Below are 22701 nucleotides of genomic sequence, written 5' to 3'. Positions count from 1 at the left end.
CCTCATATTTAGTTTCCTTTGATATATGTCATTATTTTAGTTTTTTTCGATAGTTTATGTATAATCCTACAATATTTCATACTATGTTTAATTCATTCATCATTTTCTTCTAGTTTTCTTTTCTTGTTTGTGTTAACTATAATATCATCAAGATATCATAAATGATTTAGTTTTTTACCATTAATATTAATCCCTTTGTTACTCCAATCTAGGGGGCATATTCTAATACTACATGGAATAATTTGGGTGAAATAGTATCTCCTGAGCATATTCCATTATTTATTTGGAATGGGCTGCTGTGTTCATTTATAAGTATACTAGCTTTTTCATGAATTTTATTTATTAGCTGTATATAATTTTATCTTACTCTTGTTCAAAAAGGTAATAAGAAAAAGATAGAAAATTAGAGACCTAAAAGCTTTCTGTCACAAGTATATAAACTATTGATTATTATTATTATTATTACCCCGAGACCTCATGGAGTCAAAGACTCATTTAGGAGGTCCTTTTTTCATGCACACAGCTCATCATACCATGCTTTAAACATACTCAAATTCTCTGCAGACACAACACTCTCAGGCAAGGCATTGCAATCATTCACTACTCTGCATGAAAAAAACCTCCTTTCACTCTCCTACTCACACCCTCTTTATACAGTTTCCAGGGATGACCTCTGGTTCTACCCCAATCTCCCACCATTTTCTGTAGAACTTCTCCAGCATTGATCCTATAACAACCCTTTACTAACTTGTAGATCTCTCTCATATCTTCTCTCTTCCTCCAGTCCACCAGACTCTGCAAGTTGCATCTTCTCAATCTTTCCTCATACTCGACATTCCAGAAGTTAGAAACTACCTTTGTCATTCGCCTCTGGACCCTTTCCAACATCTCTTCATCCTTCTTAAAACCAGGGGACCAAATCTGGGCACAATAGTCCATGTGTGGCCTAATCAAAGCCTTATACAACAGAACAAGAATCTCCCTACTTCTACAAATCAGTGTCCTCTGCATCATTCCCAGAAGCCTTTATGTTGTCTTCACAATTTTGGCTATGTGTCCCCTAAATTTCAGATCCTTATCAACTATCACTCCAGATCTCTTATTTCCTCCACCTCTAACAGTATATCCTCACCAAGCATAAATTCTACATCCTATTTTTGTTTTCCACATTTTAAAACCTTACATTTTGCAACATTGAACTCACATCCCCATTCCCAATCACTCAATTTATACAAGAAGACTTTATTCAAATCTTCTTGTAAGGCCACATCTTCTCTACTCTTCATGTTGCATCCTATTTATTGCACCTTCCCTACCATACTAATCATTTTCCTGGCCTGTGTCTTATATTCTTCATGCATCTTCTGTTCACCTGTCTCCTTATATCTCTTCCATAGCCTCTTTTTCGCATGCATTTCCTGTTTAATATTCTTTGTCATCCACTTTACTCCAAATTGTGTCCTCTTCTTCACTCATGGAATACAGCTTACCATTGCTGCTAACAAATATTCCTTCACAATTTCCCAAGCAATATCCCGTTCTTCCAATTCCTCCCTCCACGAAACTTCCCCACGTTGACGTCTTAGACTATTATAATCACCTGCTTTATAATTCCACATACGTTCCCGTCTCTTTGATACTCCTGCATGTCTATTCATTTTCCAAGTCAAAACCATATTGTCACTCTCTCCAACTGGTGGGAGAGATGTCATCCCAGTTATTATCAACTCTTCTGATTCTATAACCAAATTCAAAACTCTTGAACCTCTTGTTCCCTCTTACATGTTGCCTAAGACATTTGTCCCTCAAGAATTCTATAAATTCCATTCCCTTATTGCTGCATGCATCTTCCTCTCTCCAATTTATACTGCTATAGCTAAAATCTCCCATAACAATCATTCTTTTTGCACTTGCCAAACTTAACTGTCTCAACATCTCCTGGGCCCCACTCTCTGTGCTCCTTGGTCTGTAGCAACACTCCACTAAATATCCTGTCTTGCCTACCTCCACCTCACACCATACGCTCTCAAAATCATTTGTCTCACTTCCTTCCAAAGCCTCCACTCTTAGAGGACATAGGTCGTCACTTATCATAAGCAGTACTCCACCACCACGCTTTCCCTTCCTATCCTGACAAAATATATGCTACCTGATCTGAGTACATATTTACAAGCCTGCATATTTAATCAATTTGTTTGAAAGGAACAGATGATGCAGATTATCTTAAGCAAGATTATCTTATACTGAAGCTGAAGCTATCTAGACAACTGAATCGTCTGGTCTTCCTAAAACGCTGCCGGGATAATCAGGTAATCCCAAATTGTGAAAAATTTAAGCACCATTTCGTTTTACAAAAAGCTCTCCGTATCTACAACTGGGCGAGCCAGGCTTTACTTTTGGAGCAAATTAACACTACGTGTGGTTCCCTAGCTGACATAAACAGAGCTATTTTAGTGCTAGAGAATGAGCTTTCAAATATGCTAAATCACGAACTTTGTTCAATTCCACATGATGTCTCGTGCACAGCAAAAACAAATAATTCGAATGAATACGGAGTTGACATATCAACAAGTTTGATAAATTAAAGAACTCGGTGTCCAAACCAAAACTACAAACCAACACTATAGTTAACCTTTCTTCAGTCATCTTGAAGCCTGAAGCACTCAACGCTCTGTCACGTAGTCACAACTTCACCATTACTCCTAGGAAATTACCGACCGAGGAATTAATGATCCAGATTGAATGCGGGATTTGACACCTTCCAAACCACATCGCAAACGATGTTAGATTGGATGTAGCCTGTGTTCTCACAAAAGCAAAACCAAACCACCAAAAACCAACATATCCATTAGTGAATACAAGTCTCTACAGGAATTGAAGAAAAACAAAGAAATAGTTATCACCAAAGCGGATAAGGGGAATGCCACTGTGGTACTCAATCATAATGACTACACAGGTAAGGCTTTACTATTAAATCGAGCTATTTACCTCCCCATTGAATACAATCCCACCAACTCACAAATTAGAAAACTCCATAGGCGCCTTAAGAAGGTCACTTCTTGGCCTGTGGAGATTACTAACAGACTAAAACCATATAACTCTAGACCCCCTGTATATATGGGCTCCCAAAAATGCATAAAGAAAATGTGCCATTACGTCCCATAGTGGATGGCATTGATTCCTCCACTTACAAACTAGCTAAATATTTAGCCATAGCACTCTCACACTATACTGGCAACACACCATCCCACATAAAAAACTCAGCCTGCTTCAAAGCCAGTATAGAAAACCTTACACTCCAGCATAATGACATAATGGTCAGTTTTAATGTCTCCTCCTTATTCACAAATGTCCCCCCTCAAAGAAACCTTAGAGCTAATCCAAGCTAAATTTCCTTCCAACACCCTAGAATCAAGTTCACCCTGGAAAAAGAGAAAAAACAATAGCCTCCCCCTTCCTAGAGACACCAGTCACCTGCCAACCTCATGAAACCTTGGTTTTCTCAGTTAATAGAAAACCCACCACATACAGGCAGATACATTCACCAACAATCCCTCCCCCCTTCTCACAACAATATGGAGTTATTAAGACACTATTCAACAGGGCAAAACTAATCTGTTAAAACAACCAAGCCCTAACTACTGAACTAAATCACATCCTTAACACTTTCTCAGCCAATGGCTATCCCCACTCCCCCCAAAAAACCTAATCCAAAAAATACTTAACTGGTAATTAATTTACGGAATTAACAACGCATATAAAGTATATTAATTAAAGATAACTTTAATGAATCACTTCTATATTTCAGCAATGTCACATTGCCATCTTCAGGAATATAAAGATATGGTATGTGCACTAAGGAACTAACAAAGCAAATGAGGAAGAAAGTAAGAAACTAATTTTGTTCCTAAAGTCCTAATGGTGCCCTCTTGCAGGCTAATTTGGTAGTCTTGGCAGTTGGGATGAAGTTCTCATAATGAAAGTCTCCCAAATTTGGGGCAGTTTCATGCACCCAAATTTGTTGAGGTTAGGAACGTTTTTTAGAGCTGCTGAAGATTCTTTGAATAATCTTTCGTATTTAAACTTGCTGCGATGGATTATTTTTGTTTTCTTCCAACGAATTTTATGGTGGGTATCTGAGGCATGGTCTGCCAGCCCAGAGCGGCTGTACTGGTGAAACCGGATGTAGTCTTGGTGTTCTGAAATCCTGATATTTGTTGTTGGTTAGACATAACTGGTAATTAATTTATGGAATTAACAACGCATATAAAGTATATTAATTAAAGATAACTTTAATGAATCACTTCTATATTTCGGCAATGCCACATTGCCATCTTCAGGAACATAAAGATATGGTATGTGCACTAAGGAACTAACAAAGCAAGTGAGGAAGAAAGTAAGAAACTAATTTTGTTCCTAAAGTCCTAATGGTGCCCTCTTGCGGGCTAATTTGGTAGTCTTGGCACTAATTAGCCAAAAATTAGCCAAACATTTAGCCAAAACGCTCACGCACTACACTAGCAACACACCATCACACATAACAAAACTCGGCCCACTTTAAAGCCAGTATAGAAAACCTCACACTCCAACACACTGACATAATGGTCAGTTTTGATGTCTCCTCCCTATTCACTAATGTCCCACTCAAAGAAACCCTTGAGCTCATCCAAGCCAAGTTTCCTCCCGATATCTCAGCCCTATTTCAGTTCACAATGAACTCAGGCTATTTCGTTTGGCAAGGAAAGTTCTACAAACAGATAGAGGGGACAGCCATGGGTTCACCACTTTCCCCACCCTTGGCCAATTTCTTTATGGAGACATTTGAAGAGAAAGCCTTAAACTCCGCCCCACAAAAACCCACTATTTGGCTTCGTTATGTGGATGATGTGTTTGCTATTTGGCCACACGGCTCAGACACACTCCACTCCTTCCTAACACACTTAAACAACCAACATCCCAGAGTCCAGTTCACCTTAGAAAAAGAGGAAAACAACACCCTCCCCTTCCTAGACACTTTAATCACCTGCCAGCTTGATGGATCTTTGGTTTTCTGTTTACAGAAAACCCACCCACACTGGCAGATACATTCACCAGCAATTCCCCCCCCCTCACAACAATATGGGGTGATAAAAACACTATATAACAGGGCAAAATTAATCTGCTCAGATGACAAGGCCCTGACTATGGAACTAAACCACATCCTCAACACTTTCTTAGCCAATGGCTATAACCCCCAAAAAATCCAAAAAATACTAAAACCTGTAAACCACAACCCCCCTCCCCCCTCCACAATAAAGACTACACCAAGTCTATCACTATCCCCTACATCCAGGGCACCTCTGAAAAAATAACTAATTTCCTCAAAAAATATGACCTTACTTCCTGTTACAGACCATATAAAAAGTTGGCATCCCTTATCCGCTCTACCAAAGACCAACCACTTCCCCTAGACCTACCTGGTGTATACCAGGTCCCTTGCAGCTGCAAATTGTCCTACTTTGGCCAAACAGGCAGAACAACAAATATCAGGATTTCAGAACACCAAGACTACATCCGGTTTCACCAGTACAGCCGCTCTGGGCTGGCAGACCATGCCTCAGATACCCACCATAAAATTCGTTGGAAGAAAACAAAAATAATCCATCGCAGCAAGTTTAAATACGAAAGATTATTCAAAGAATCTTCAGCAGCTCTAAAAAACGTTCCTAACCTCAACAAATTTGGGTGCATGAAACTGCCCCAAATTTGGGAGACTTTCATTATGAGAACTTCATCCCAACTGCCAAGACTACCAAATTAGCCTGCAAGAGGGCACCATTAGGACTTTAGGAACAAAATTAGTTTCTTACTTTCTTCCTCATTTGCTTTGTTAGTTCCTTAGTGCAAATACCATATCTTTATGTTCCTGAAGATGGCAAAGTGACATTGCCGAAATATAGAAGTGATTCATTAAAGTTATCTTTAATGAATATACTTTATATGCGTTGTTAATTCCGTAAATTAATTACCAGTTATGTCTAACCAACGTATAAGTCTTACTACTAGAACCAAAAAATACTAAAACCAGTTATCCACAACCCACCGACCCCTTCCCCCCCCTTCACAAAAAAAATTACTCTAAATCCATCACCATTCCCGACATCAGAGGCAGTTCGGAAAAAATCAACAAAATCCTAAAAAAACATGACTTGATCTCTTGTTACAGACCATATAGAAAATTGGCATCCCTTATCCACTCCACTAAAGACCAACCACTTCCCCTAGATATACCTGGTGGTGTATACCAGTTCCCTTGCAGATGTAAATTGTCCTACTTTGGCCAAACAGGCAGGACAACAAATATTATTATTATTATTATTATTATTATTCAGGCCTCCATGGAGTCAAAAGACTCATCGTGGGAGGTCCTTCCTAAGAACATAAAGTCTGTCAAGACTCATCGAGGGGAGGTACCCCCCATAAGACACACAAAGTCTATCATACCACTCTTTAAACTCATTGACCGTTCTCGTTCCCACCACTCCATCAGGCAATGCATTCCACGGTTCAACCACTCTCCACGCAAAGAAACCACTCCTTACCCTCTTGCTCACAGTTTCCTTTCGTAACTTCCAGGAATGGTCTCTTGTCATCACTCCTTCCCGCTGTTCAACCAAGCGAAAGAACTCCCCAGGTCAACCCTGTAACCACCTCTCAACAGTTTAAGAGTCTCAATCATATCACCTCTCCTTCTATTCACCAAACTCTGAAGTCCACATTCCCTCAGCCGATCCTCATAACTATCCTTGTACAGTCCTGAAACCATCTTTGTTATCTGCCTTTGTACCCTTTCCACAGTTAATTTATCCCCTTCAAATCCTGGGGACCAAATCTGAGAACAATAGTCCAAGTGTGGTCTGATCAGAGACTTATACAACGGAATGATAACCCTCTTATCTCTGCAGGTCAGTGTCCTTCTCATAATTGCATCAATCCTCTGTGTTACCTTCACCACCTTTGCAATATGGCCTCTAAACTTCAGGTTTCTATCAATCATCAATTATAACTCCTCCCATAGAGTATGTAGCATCCCACCGATGTTTCCCAAACCTCAAGACCTTACATTTTGCTGCATTAAATTGACACCCCCATTCATTTGCCCATCTATCTAGCTTATTTAAATCCTCTTGCAGGGCTACCACATCTGCACTATTACTAATAATCTTTCATAGCTTTGCATCATCCGCAAACAACTGAATATACCCTTGCAATCCACTGGCAATGTCATTGATATAAAGGTTAAACAATATAGGTCCTACTACTGAGCCCTGTGACACACCACTTGTAACCCTCTGCCTCCTTGAAACTGCTCCACCATACACAACTCTCTGATACCTATCAGACAGCCAATCCTGAATCCAGTTGACCAATCTGACATCCATACCCATGTGCTGCAACTTAAATATCAGCTTATCATGTGGTACCCTGTCAAATGCCTTTGCTAAGTCTAAGAAAATTGCAGTATATGCCTTTCCCTCATTTAATGTTCTTGTAACTTTATTATAAAAGGCTAGCATATTGCTAAAACAAGAGCACCCTTTCACAAATCCATGTTGACTCTCACAGATAACATAACCCTCATCTGTCCAATGCTGTATACAGTCCCTCACTACTTTCTCCAAGATCTTAACAACTACTGATGACACACAGACTGGCCTATAATTAGACACTTCCAGTCTGTTACCACCCTTATGCAATGGCACTATCTTACCTTCCTTCCATTCCCTGGGCACCTTTGCAGAAGCCAGACTTTCATCGAAAAGCCAGGTTAAAGGCACTGTCAGTTCCCTAGCACATTCTCTCAAAACTCGTTGGTGAACTACCATCCAGTCCCACAGCTTTACTGACATCCAGAGTACTCAGTATCTGAAACACGCTCTCCTCCTGTACCTCTAAACCTCGAACCAGCCCTATCCCTCTAGCATTAAAACTGACTCCTCTAGGATGAAATACTCCAATAAAGTGTTCATTGAACAATTCCACTATGTCCTCTGCATCAGTCACTCTATTCCCATTTTTATCCCACAATATCATTCTTCCACAGTCATTTCTCCTCCTACTGGCCACATAGCTAAAAAATTCCCTAGGATTTTCTTTGGATCTTAGGGCCAATCTCCTCTCATATTCCAGTTTTGCTTTCCTTACCACACTAGTAACTCTTCTGGCCCGTGTCTTATATTCTTCACGCATCTTCTCTTCACCTGTCTCCTTATATCTCTTCTATAGCCTCTTTTTCGCATGCAATTCCTGTTTAATATTGTTTGTCATCCACTTTACTCCAAATTGTGTCCTCTTCTTCACTTGTGGTTTACAACTTACCATTGCTGCTAACAAATATTCTTTCACAATTTCCCACGCACTAATGATATCCTGGCATTCCAATTCCTCCCTCCATGAAACTTCCCAAAGTTGACGTCTAAGACTATTATAATCACCTGCATTATAATTCCACATAAGTTTCTGTCTCTTTGATACTCCTTCATGTCTATTCATTTTCCAAGTCAAAACCATATGGTCACTCTCTCCAACTGGTGGGAGAGATGTCAACTCAGTTATTATCAACTATTCTGATGCTATAACCAAATCCAACTCTTGAACCTCTTGTTCCCTCTCTTACATGTTGCCTAAGACATTTGCCCCTCAAGAATTCTAGAAATTCCATTCCCCTATTGCTACATGCATCTTTCTCTCTCCAATTTATACTACTGTAGTTAAAATCTCCCATAACAATCATTCTTCTTGCACTTGCTAAACTTAGCTGTCTAAACATCTCTTGGTCCCCATCCTCTGTGCTCCTGGGTCTGTAGCAACAACCCACTAAATATCCTGTCTTGCCTACCTCTACCTCACACCATACGCTCTCAAAATCATTTGTCTCACTTCCTTCCAAAGCCTCCACTCTTAGAGGACATAGGTCATCACTTATCATAAGTATTACTCCACCACCACACTTTCCCCTCCTATCCTGCCGAAAAATGCTGTACCCAGTGACTTCTATTCCTGTTATTATATCCTCTTCTGTCAACTGCGTCTCAGGTGATCCCAATAATTTTTGGGCAGGCTGATGCTATCTGCGCCACCAATTCCCCTCCCTTATTCCCGATACTCCTGGCATTAGTATTTTATTTAATTATATTTAGTACTTAAATGTTTTTTTGCTTGTAATTGGTTGTACTTTTTTTTTTCTTATTTATTTAATGGAATTTAATAAATGAATAATTATTAAAGATTACGCTACTCGGCAGTAAGGAATGATGGCGGATTCAGCAGCAGTCACAAGTGACGTATCGCCAAGTCCTCCACCATTTAAGAACTCAATTATAAGCAATATCATAAGGGACTTTGTGGCATGCAGTACATGCGGGATGTGTGCATCTCGGGAATTAGATATGTGGATTGTGAATGAGAGCGGAGAGTTTATGTGCGCAAAATGCAGGCAGTTGGAGGAAATATCAGAATCTCAAAATACAAGGACTACATCCGATTTCACCAGTACAGCCACTCTGGGCTTGCAGACCATGCTCTGGATACTCGCCACAGAATAAGGTGGAAGAAAGCCACAGTAATACACCGCAGCAAGTTCAAATATGAAAGACTATTCATGGAATTAGCCTCAGCCCTTAGGAACATGCCAAACCTTAACAAATTTGGATGCATGAGACTGCCCCAAATTTGGGAAACATATATCAGAAGAACTTCAGCCCAAAGGCCAAGAACACCTAATATAGCCCACCAGGGGTGCACCATCAGGACTTTAGGAAAACGGTAGTTTCCTCGCTTTGTTTCTCATTTGCTGTTATGTAGTACTTGCGTGCACGTGTCTTTATCTTAAGTTCCCATGAAGATGGCAACATGATGTTGACGAAATATCAGAAACTATATATTAAAGTTGATTTAATTTATATTTCTAGTGTACGCTGTCAATTCCTTAAGTTATTTAGTTATCATGTTTAACCAGCGTAGAAGCCTTCCTACAGGAAGATTATCTTAATAATCTTCCTGTAGATGAAAGTGGTAGATGGTATATGATGCAGAGTACGTAGTTGGGGTATTTGGTAAGCAGTTCATCAGGGCTTTTCATCCTCCGTGTAAAATCGGAAGCTCAAGGATAGAGAATGAAATGAGAGAAGACTCACTAGTGAGCAAGCAAGCGGTATACGAAGATTCAAACTAGATATCATGTGATTCAGACTACATAGCATCATGATATAGCAGTGCTTTTCAGCATGAGTTTGTTAAAGGGAGGTCATGTTTTACCAATTTACTTATGTACTGTAACAAGGTGGCAAACATATTGGACAAGGGAGATGCATATACCATGCTATACTTAGATTTTACAAAAGGATATTGATGGATTGCCATATCACAAGTTAGTAACTAAATTGGAGCAGATGGGATTGGATGATAGATTAGTGAGTTGAATATGCAATGGCTCTCAGATAGTTATCAATAAATGTGTATGGAAATGCAGTTTCCCAAAAACGGAAAGTCACTAGTGGTATGTTGCAGGAGTTTGTTTTGGGGCCGTTTATATTTAACATATATTAATGATATTGGGATGGGTTTAACTGTAGACATACAACTCTTTGCAGATGATAAAAACTGAGGAGAATGATGATGAATCAAGTGGCCTCAGAGGAGGACAACTTGAAGAGATTATATGAGTAAGCAACAGTATGGAACTGTTCAATTCAATGTTGCAAAGTGTAAGGTTTCTGAAATTTGGTAGACAACAATGTCATGCAAAGTATACACTTAGTGAAAAACGTTTGAAACTCGTATCTCACAAGTTGTGAAGTCATCACATCTGATTATGGCAATGATGCAGAGGACCTTAACATGAAGAAATAATGAGCTTATGGTTCCATTGTAAAAGGCCTTGATCAAGCCTCACATGGATTATTGTGTAGAGATTTGGTCATCTGGTTTTTCCTGGTGGTGATGAGGATGGGTTTGAAAAGGGCCCAGAGAGAAGACTAAGATGGTAACTGCTGTTTGGAATGTGGGATATGAAGACAGATTGAGGAAATGCAATGTGCAAAGATTCATTAATAGAAAAAAGGAAGGATTATGATGGAGATGGTGAAGTCAGTCAGGGGTCATTTATAGGTTAATGTGGAAGCAATTTTTCATACAGTGGGAGTAGAACAAGGGCCATTCCTTGGGAACTGCATAAAGAGGATGTGAGCAAGAACTTAAGGAGCATATTCTTTGTCGTGAATGCAGACACACTGAATGAGTTTAAAGCATGGTTCGATGGGCTTTGTATATAACAGTGTGTACCTCCTACAATGAGTCTTGACTTAATGGAGGACTGGTGGTAAAAATAAAGGCATCGCTTAATAACAGGGTCAAAGTGTTAAAATAATGAATAATTGTATTAAATAATAAATGAAACCTTGATCACAACTGTAATTAAATGCAAACATGTTGGCTCCTATGTAGCGTTCCTGTCTTAAGTAGAACGGTACAGAGTCATCACTGATGGCAAAGCTTTTGAAAATTTAAGTTTCAAATTTCAGTATTTGGCTATGAAATAAGGATAGATCTATAATATCCTTTTATTCCTGCAATGTTACATTAATGATTATAATATCAAATGAAAATGATTAAATATCAAAAGAATTTCTTAACTCATTAAAAGTTTCCTGTTTCATTTTACAGGTGACTTAAAGACATATCTTCTTGGACGTCGTGATTTAGTCTATAAGTCAGAAAGTAAAAATTATGATGAGATATCAGAGAAGCAGTTAACAAACATGGCTATGGATATTGCACGAGGTTTAAGCTATTTAACAGCAGAAAAATATGTTCATCGTGATCTTGCATGTCGAAATTGTCTTGTTAATGCTTCCCGTAGAGTGAAAATTGCTGATTTTGGAATGTGCAGATCAATGTTTGATTCAGACTACTACAGATTTAACAAAAAAGGTAATAATACAGATATGCAAGTTCATAATAGCTTTTAAATTGTATATCACTGTATGTTTTATCGATAATGTATGTAATAAATGCTTCTCTTACAACCATCATAAATACTAGAAAACATTTTAGAAAAATTCTTTTTTTTTATTTCCTGTTGAATTATAAAAAAATTTTTAAAGAATTTAGTATTTTTAAATTTTAAAATACTAAAATAATTTTCAGTATTTTAGAAATACACAAATCATTATTTGTTATTCTAATTTCAATAAAAGCTTCAGATTTTGTGTTATCAGAAGTGTGATTATTATTATTATTATTATTATTATTATTACCACACCAAGACTTCATGGAGTCAAAGACTCATCTGGGAAGTCCTTTTATCACACACACAGCTCATCATACCGTGTTTTAAACACATTCAAACTCTTTGCAGACACCACATTCTCAGGCAAGGCATTCCAATCATTCACAACTCTGCACGAAAAAAAACCTGCCTCTCACTCCCCTACTCACACCCTCTTTATACAGTTTCCAGGGATGACCTCTGGTTCTCCCCTGATCTCCCACTATTCTCTGTAAAACGTCTCCAGCACTGATCCTATAACAACCCCTTACCAACTTGTAGGACTCTATCATATCTCCCCCCTCTTCCTCCTGTCCACCACACTCTGCAAATTACATCTTCTCAATCTTTCCTCATACTCGACATTCTAGAGGTCAGAAACTACCTTAGTCAGTCGCCTTTGGACCCTTTCCAACATCTCTTCATCCTTCTGAAAACCTGGTGACCAAATCTGGGCACAATAGTCCATGTGTGGCCTAATCAAAGCCTTATACAATGGAACAAGAATCTCCCTACTTCTACACGCCAGTGTCCTCTGTGTCATTCCCAGAAGCCTTTGTGTTGTCTTCACAATTTTGGCGGTGTCCCCTAAATTTTAGATCCTTATCCACTATCACCCCCAAATCTCTTATTTCCCCTACCTCCAACAATATATTCTCACCAAGCATAAATTCTGCATCCCATCTTTGTTTTCCAAATTTTAAAACCTTACATTTTGCAACATTGAACTCACATCCCCATTTCCATGCCCAATCACTCAATCTATTCAAGTCTTCCTGTAAGGCCACAACATCTTCACTACACTTCATGGTTCGTCCCAACTTTGCATCATATGCAAACAATTGATTATCTCCATCCAAATCTTCACCTACATCATCAATATACAAGTTAAATAGTAATGGCCCTAAAACAGACCCCTGAGGCACTCCACTAGTGACTTTCCTTTTCCTGGATATCACTCCCCCATACACAACTTGTTGATACCTTTCAGATAACCAGTCTCCAATCCAATGCACCAATCTAATATCCAACCCCATCTGCTCTAGTTTGACTGTCAACCTATCATCAGGTACTCTATCAAAAGCTTTTGCGAAATCCGAGTATATTACTGTGTATCCTTTTTCTCTGTCCAAGGAAGCAGTCACTTTATTGTAATAAGTAAGTAGATTACTAAAACATGACTATGAATGTAAAGCCATGCTGTCCATCATAGATAATACCATTGTTATCAACCCAAATCTGGATCCTAGTTCTCACAAGCTTCTCCAACAACTTAACCACAACACCTGACACACAGATAGGCCTATAGTTTGATGCTTCAGTTCGATCACCTCCTTTATGAAGTGGCACAATCTTGTCCTCCTTCCTGTTCCTTAGGAACTTGACCGAGTGCACGACTCATATTAAAAAAATATGTCAAGGCAGATGTCTACTCCCTGGCACATTCTTTCAGAATACGTAGTGATATATTTTCAGGTCCCACAGCTTTATTAACATCTAGTTTACTCAACTTCCCATACACCTTGTAGAAAGTATTTTACCTTGGGTATAATAAATGTTAAAGATACCAAGCTATTTTAAACCTGGTTTTACTCCATTTCCCAAGTAAGCAAACAGACAAACAAGTCAAGTTTGCACCTGCAAGTGTTGCAAGTCTAGCTTATCCTTTACGTAGTGCAAGACCAAGGCAACTCATGGTAAAAATAGAATAAGCTCTGATCACTAATCTTAATATTTACCCTTAATGCAAAGCACATCTCCTGGAGGAGATGTATGATGCTTTGTATTAAAAGCAAGGGGCCACTACCAAGACCGGTTTCGACTTTATTGAGGTCTCAAAGGTCGAAACCGGTCTTGGTAGTGGCCCCTTGCTTTTAATACAAAGCATCATACATCTCCTCCAGGAGATGTGCTTTACATTAAGGGTAAATATTAAGATTAGTGATCAGAGCTTATTCTATTTTTACCATGAGTTGCCTTGGGCTTGCACTATGTGCAGAATCAGCTAGACTTGCAACACTTGCAGGCGCAAACTTGACTTGTTTGTCTGTTTGCTTACTTGGGAAATGGAGTAAAACCAGGTTTAAAATAGCTCGGTATCCCCATACACTTCTCACTTCTTGCTCACTTACAGTCAATCTCTCCTCCCCATCATCAACTGCTCTCAATCTCTCCATGAAGTTACATTCACAAGATTGAAAGATCTTTATGAACTGCTCATTAAGTATCTCCACCACAGATTCTGCATCAGCTGTCTTTATACCATTTTCTCCAATCAATGTCATCTTTCCATAATTATTCTTTCTTTTGCTGGCTACATATCGAAAGAATTCCTTAAGATTCTTTTAGGCTTCATTAGTCAACTGCTGTTCATACCTCTCTTTAGCTACCCTCACCAACCAAGTCACCTTCCTTGTTTGGTCTTTGTAGACCTCATGGAATTGGTTATTTCCTCTTCTCTTATGCTGCCTCCATAATGCTCTTTTTCTCTGTATCGCATGCTTAATCTGTTTATTCATCCATCTCACACCCACCTTATTTTACCTTCTCACCCTTGGAATACATTTAGACATCGCATCTACTAAACAGTTTTTGAAAATCCCCCAAGCTGCATTGATCTCTTTTCCAGCCAACTCCTCATTCCACGCTACACCCGCAAGCTGTCTCCTGAGCTCTTCATAATCAACCCCCCCCCTTGTAGTTCCACATATACCCTTTTCTCACAGAGGTCCTCACACTGCTGGCAACCACCCAGGTAATCACCTCATGGTACTCTCACCAATTGGTGGATGATTTGACACCTCATTTACAATTACATCCTCTGATGAGATGACCAAATCCAAGACCCTCAATCCTCGTGTGCCCTCTGTTACATACTGTCTGAGGTAATTATCCCTCAAAAACTCAAGAAACTCATTTTCTTTACTTCCAGTTGCTATCACATCATTCCAGTCTATATTGCCATAATTAAAATCACCCATAATGATCACCCTTTTCTTATTTACTTGGCTAATTTGATTGTACATTGCATTATTACCATCCACATTACCTGGTCTATAACAACATCCCACCAAGTATTTGATTCCATTCACCTCTATCTCACACTGCACTGCCTCAAAACCACTGGCACTATTTCCCTCTTGCATCTCCACTTTATATGGACATAACTCTTTCTCTATCATCAATAGCACCCCCCCCTCACTTTTTACCCCCTCTGTCCTCGCAAAACACATAATACCCTTCCATCTCTATTCCTGCAAGGATGTCATCCTCTTCCAACCATGTCTCACTTATTCCAACAATCTTTGGGTGAACAGACGCAATTAGTGCAACCATTTCATCTGCCTAGTTTCTTATACTTCTACCATTTGTATACAAACACAATAGCTCATTTCTGGATCTACAGCTAGTTCCACTGATACTACTACTCCCTCGATGTGATCTTTCCATGTTCAACTGGGGCCATTTCCCTTTCTGCTTCTTCATTTTAAAACCCTTTTCAATTCCAACTGTTTCCTCTTCATCACTAAACATGCTCACCTCCTCTTGGAGCATCCACCTTTCTCAAGCTGTGTACCCCCTGTTCACCCTGAGCCTCCCCGTTTCCCTGCTCCTCTTGCACACCCATTTTCTCATTTTCTATACTCATACCACTCATTTTCCCATTCATAACCACCTCTTCAATTTCTCCTGTGTTATTCTCCCACTCTTCCACATCACTTCCCACTCGATCTGATTCATTCTCTCTATTCACTTCTCTACTTTCCAGCAGCAGTCTCTCCAAGCGACTCACACCATAACTACTCAAATGCAGTCCATCGCTCCCATACAGCTCACTTCGACCCTCTAACTCATTCCACACATTAACAAACTATACTGCCATCTCCTCACACATTTCAGCCAGCATATCATTCATAATCCTTGCTCTCTGCCTCATTTCACCACTGTCATACCTAGGCAATATGCTAACTACCCTTCCTGTCACACTATTCTCTTTTATCCTTCTAAGCAGCCTCTTGATATCCATTCTGACACACTCTTTGTCCTCTCTCAAATCATTCATACCTATTAATACTATTAACTCTTTTGCTCGCTTCTGCCTCAAATCCAATGCCTCAATCATTCTACTCATTTTAGCACCTGGAAACATACCTTGTGCATTCTATCCTCTAGCACACCTTTAATAATGGAGTTGGCATACAATGCCACTCGCTCATCTTTCATTAACTCTTTCATTCCATCATTATATTTAACTGTTTTTTTTTTTACAGCCTTTTGTTTTTGTGTTCTTTTTAGCAGTAATATTGAATGACATAATAGCTAAAATGTGTGTGACAAGAGAGGACCGCTTACATTTGAAAGAGGAAGGACGTGGCATCTAGAGAGATTGCTGTTCTGAACAAGTCAATGTGTTACAGGAAGGATGGTAGCAGGGGTAGCCTCTTGTGACTTGGGAGAAGGAGGACAATCAGCTAACAATGAGCCCAGTGGAGTCTAGAAGGGATAATGCTGGGTATAGAAACAACGGCATTTATAGGCTTTATACTAATGCCAAGAGTATCCGGAATAAGGGAGAGGATTTGGTGGCGCAGATAGCATCAGCCTGGCCAAAAATTATTGGGATCACTGAGACACGGTTGACAGAAGAGGATATAATAACAGGAATAGAAGTTGCTGGGTACAGCATTTTTTGGCAGGATAGGAAGGGAAAGCATGGTGGTGGAGTACTGCTTATGATAAGTGACGACCTATGTCCTCTAAGAGTGGAGACTTTGAAAGGCAGTGGCACTAATGAATTTGAAAGCATACGGTGTGAGGTAGAGGTGGGCAAGACAGGATATTTAGTGAGGTGCTACAGACCCAGGAGCACAGAGGGTGGGGACCAGGAAATGTTTAGACAGTTGAGTTTGGCAAATGCAAGAAGAATGATTGTTATGGGAGATTTTAATTACAGCAGTATAAATTGGGGAGAGAAAGGTGCATGTAGCAAATAAGGGAATGGAATTTCTAGTTCTTGAGGGACAAATGTCTTAGGCAACATGTAATAGAGGGAACAAAAGGTTCAAGAGTTTTGGATTTGGTTATAGCATCAGAAGAGTTGATAATAACTGAGATGACATCTCTCCCACCAGTTGGAGAGACTGACCATATGGTTTTGACTTGAAAAATGAATAGACATGCAGGAGTATCAAAGAGACGGTAACATATGTGGAATTATAAGGCAGGTGATTATAATAGTCTAAGATGTCAACTTGGGGAAGTTTCGTGGAGTGAGGAATTGGAAGGATGGGATATCATTAGTGCATGGGAAATTATGAAATAATATTTGTTAGCAGCAATAGTAAGTTGTAACAGATTCCAACAGATCAAGTAGCACAGCAACACCGACTGCTGTGCGCAGACTTTAAAATAAGATCGAAGATAAGAACCTCTGGATGCCATGGGATGAAGACAATTAAGTGGTTTCGCTTAAAAGAGAAGAGTGTGAGGAATCGTTTTTGGGAGAAGGTGTTAGAGAGGATTTCAGATGGACTGGAAAGTGTACAAGATTGGTGGAAACATAATTCAAAAGTAATCCTGGGCTGTGCAATCGAGGTGCTTTGTGAGACATCTGGAAAGATTAGAGAGCAGAAGGAGGGTTGGTGGTGGAATAATAATGTACAAGTGGCAGTGACAGCTAAGAGGAAGGCAAAGCAGAAGTGGGATGAGTCAAGAGAAGAAGAGGACAGAGAGGTGTACAGAGAGAGAAAGCAAGAAGCCAAGAGAGTTGTGGCACAGGCGAAGGCCATGGCATATCAAGATCTGTGTGATCAATTAGAAACAAAGGAAGAACAGAAAAATTTACCAACTGGTGAAATGTAGAAATAAAGCAGCAAAGGACATCTTACATGTGAGGCAGATCAAAGACGCTGGAGGAAGAGTATTATGGAGGGATGTGGACATAAGAAACAGATGGAAAATATACTTTGAGGGACTTTTGAATAAGGAAAATGCAAGGAATCACAGAGAATATGGGCAGCCTTCTGAGGGGATCGTGCAGAACATCAGTAGAGTGGAAGTGACAGAGGTCATGAAGAGGATGAGGAATGGAAAATCGGTGGGCCCTGACAGAATTCCAGTGGAGGCATGGAAGGCACTGGGGGAAGAGGGAATTGACCTGCTGTAAGACCTGTTCATGAAAGTTTGCCACTAGAAAAATATACCCTTTATACCCTAGAGGAATAAAGTTGATGTCCCACACAATGAAAATCCTAGAAAGGGTTCGTGATGGTAGATTGTGGAAGGAGGTGGAGATTGCAAAGGAACAATTTGGCTTCATGCCTGGTAGATCAACAACAGATGCTATCTTTGGGTTACGGCAGATGACGGAAAAGTATCGGGAGAAACAATGGTAGCTACATCTGGCATTTATTGATCTGGAGAAAGCATATGATAGAGTGGCAAAGCAAGAGTCTGGAGGTGTCTGAGGGAGAAGAAGGTTCTGGAGAAATATGTCAGGTTGGTGCGGGAAATATACAGAAATGTGAAGACAAGTGTTCGGACCTGTCTGGGACAGACAGAAAGTTTTCAAGTAACAGTTGGCTTGCATCAAGGGTCAGCATTAAGTCCATTTCTGTTTAATATTGTGATGGAGGTGGTAACAGAGGAGGTGAGAAAAGATGTGCCTTGGACAATGTTGTATGCAGATGACATCTTGTTATGTGCAGATTCAAGAGAAGAAGCGGGAACTAAACTGGAAAGATGGAGAAAAGTACTGGAAGAGAGAGGTATGAGACTGAGCAGAAGTAAGACAGAGTATATGTGTTGCACAGTGGGCGGCAGACAGGAGACAGATCTGGAGCTGGAAGGAAATGTTATCAGGAAGGTGAGAGACTTTAGATACTTAGGTTCAACAGTGGAAGAAGATGGAGGAGCTGAGAAGGAAGTGGGATGCAGGATACACGTGGTTTGGAGGAACTGGAGGGAGATGGCTGGAGTGTTATGCAATGAGAGGGTGCCGATCAATCTGAAAGGCAAAATCTATAGGACAGTAGTGAGGCCAGCTATGACATATGCTATAGAAACTGTGGCGCTGAGGAAAAATAACATAAGCAGGATGGAAGTAGCAGAGATGAGAATGCTTAGGTGGATGTGCAGTGTGACCAGAAAGGATCGTCTGAGAAATGACTATGTCAGGGGAACAGTGAAAGTTTGAACTTAGGAGCGAAAATTCAGGAGGTAAGGTTGAGATGGTTTGGTCATGTGATGAGGAGGGAGGACGAATATGTGGGAAGAAGGGTCATGCAGATGGATGCGCAAGGAATGAGGAAGCGTGGGCGGCCAAAGAAGAGATAGAGGGAGCTGGTAGAAGAGGACTTGAGGATGAAGAACTTGGATGTGGTGACAGCCCAAGACAGGAACGTGTGGAGGAGACTCATTATCAACAGTGACCCCACTTAAGTGGGAGAAGCTGCAGAAGAAGAAGAAGAAATGGTAAGTTGTATACCATGAGTGAACAAGAGGACAATTTGTAGTAAAGTGGATGATAAACAATATTAAACAGGAATTGCATGCAAAAAAGAGGCTACGGTCACGTTCGGTGAGTGTGGTGGGTTATCCACTGTGGTAGCACTTGCAGTCGACTCTCTGCACTTCCATCTCAGTTTGGTATCATTGATTGTTGACCTGGGATGGCCCAATTTGTCAATAATTTGCAGAAGAGACAGTCCTGCAATATGACATCCTATCACAACGCCTCTTTAAGCTCTGTCAGTTCCTTTCACACAGTCATTTCACACGGAAATAGTTGCAGTGACCAGGTAGCATAACATTCCTTCAATTTATACTGAATATAAGCAAGTTACATGGCACAATGCACCTTGCCCATGGTGGTATCCACTGACTTCTTTCCGAGCAGAGTATGTTACATAACAAGTAATTTTAGCATTTTTCAAACTTAAAGGGACATAGTGATCACATAAAAACCCCTACTGGGTAAGAATTTAAGCAAGTTAAATGATTTCTTCTAAATCTGTAAGTATTGAGATCCGGTATATTCTCATTCCCTGTGATGTGTGAGATTCTACCAATACATGGTCAACTTTTAAGCAGGAAAAATAGATGCCCAAATTCTTAATAAATCTGTGTATACCTTTTAAAAGTGATCAATCGAAAAAGCTTCATTCGAAGTTTATTTATGAAATGATTCATTCATATCGTGCTTCCCAACCTTGTCCATTACAGCACAAAATAAAATCACACAATGTGGCCTCCTGTACTGTATGCTGACAAATGACAGAGTATCTCCTCACAAGAGATTTGATTTATAAAAATTCATGAAGCACGCACGTGTCTCAAACTTTACTTTTGTATTTAAATAAAACTATAACATTTTGCCTTGTGTAGGCAAGAGGAAAAGAAGAATGGAGGAATCTGTTCACATTTCGATTGAACATCTGAAAGTTATATTCTTTGGGGAAGCAGAGAGGGGAGACTGTTCCAAAGAACAGAAATAGATAGAATGAAAGAGGAGGCAGTAAAGTTGGTTTGTTAAGTTTCAAGAGTGACTGTACAAAGACATTAGTTAGCAGAGGCTGTTCTTCTGACTATATGGGATTAAAGTGAAGGAATAATAGTGGCCAATTCAATAGAGCATTGTCCATGAAAGTATCTGTAGAAGAGGCATAAGGCAGAAACTGCAAGTCTGTGTGTTTGAGGGGGGGGGGCTCATTAATTTGCTGGATTGTCTTTTCGATAGAATAGTGCAATTTTAGAGAGGATTTTCGTCCGTCACCCCCAAATATGGGAGCATTATTCCATGGTTAGTCAGATTTAGGATTTGTACAGAGTTAGCAGTTGACAAGGTGTGAGGTGGTGTGTTGTGAAAAATAGTACACAAGCTTTATGGCTGCTGCAGAAACCATAGTTGAAATGTCTATGTGCCGGGAAAGATAGAAGGTGTAGGTCAGTCCAAGAAGGGAAATCTGATTATGTTTTGAAATCTCAGGATTACTGAAAGTTTGGTGGAGGGATGAGAGCTCTTTATTGAAAAACATCAGACAGGACTGAGTTGGTGACACCAAAGTATACAATGTTATTCTTTTCCCATTGGGATATATCTAGGTGATCAGAGTTCAGGCCACTGGTCGTGGTAGATCTTGAGGATTCTAATACTTAGCACTATAAGGATTGTCAAAAGAAAAGGAGGAATGGAGTGTAATGTCATCAGCAATGCTATTGATAAGATTGAAAGTCTATAAGAGCAGGTCATTTACAAGAGGAATAGAGTTAGTGAAAGAAATGGAACCCTGAGGAACTCCTACATTGGTGGGCAAATCTGAGGAGAGGAAACCGTCCACCATGTCACGAAGTAAGCAACTAGTGAGAAAGTTTGCGATCCATTTGCAGAGTATGGAAAACAGGCCATAGGATGGCAATTTGCCAAGTATGCCTGTGTGCCAATCCCAATCGAATGCCTTTGAAATGTTGAGGGCGAGCAGGTGATTTTCTCTAATTTTTTTCATGGTTTTGAGTCCAGCTGTGGGAGGGGGAGAGTGAAAGCTAGAAGTTCAGTTGTAGATCGCGAATGGTGGAATCCGTAATGCTGGCTAGTGATTAGTTGATATGTCTTTATTAGATAACTATTTGATAAAAGTGAGAGCAATTGGATGTTAGTTTGTTGGTTGACTTTTATCACCTTTATTTGAGATGGACTGGATGTGGTCCTGTTTTCATATTGCAGACTAGATAACAGTTGAATAGGATAGATTTTGAAGATGCCATACAGGATTTAGTTGTCAGTTCTGTATTATAATTTTTGACAAAATAGCTGGGATATTGTCAGAACTAGATGCATTGTTTGTGTTTAGGTTATTAAGGATCCTTCCTCATAGATTACTCCTCGTCTCCTCAAATCATTTGTGCCAATGAAGACAATCATTTCCTTCAACTTACCTTTTTTGCATCCAGGTGGCGTGACTAATATTGTGAATTTTAGCACCATGGAAACATGATTTTGTCACACTTTCGTGAAGCACTCCCCTGATCATTGAGTCTTCATAAATAATTTTCTCCTTAACTTGTTTTTCTTTTTTTTTTTTTTTTCACTTGGTCTTTATTACTTCTTCAGACTGCCTGCTTCTTTTTTTCTCTTTTCAGCCATGCTCTTGCTGCTTCTGCAATTTTTTTATTTTCGCATTTTGTCCTGTGAAGGATAGCATTCAAGTGTACTATTTCTTTATTAATGTCCATTTCATTCTCCTCTATTTTCTTGGCCACACGTTCGACATTAATAACATTATTTTCAATCCACCTGTCAGCACTGTCCACTCTACTAACATTTGTTGCATTCTTATCATTTAATAGGCACTCACTTTTATTATTATTATTACCACCCCAAGACCTCATGGAGTCAA

The 22701-nt window shown here is 39.7% G+C and overlaps 1 protein-coding gene across 1 annotated transcript in view; it reads left to right on the top strand.

Annotated features, from left to right (window-relative positions):
• Positions 1-22701, top strand: part of LOC150097054 (uncharacterized) — a 353024-nt gene that overhangs the window by 312950 nt on the left and 17373 nt on the right. Inside the window, exon 16 of the mRNA XM_090408116.1 lies at positions 11704-11970. Coding sequence (XP_090264242.1) covers positions 11704-11970 — 267 coding nt within the window. The remainder of the gene's footprint in view (positions 1-11703; positions 11971-22701) is intronic.

The sequence above is a fragment of the Typopeltis vanoorti genome, chromosome 18, assembly GCF_054136105.1.
Source record: "Typopeltis vanoorti isolate ZY-2024b chromosome 18, IOZ_Tvanoo_1.0, whole genome shotgun sequence".
NCBI classification, from domain to species: Eukaryota; Metazoa; Arthropoda; class Arachnida; order Uropygi; family Thelyphonidae; genus Typopeltis; species Typopeltis vanoorti.
The sequence above is the reverse complement of the archived record's forward strand: the minus strand, read 5'-3'. Positions and strand labels throughout refer to the sequence as shown.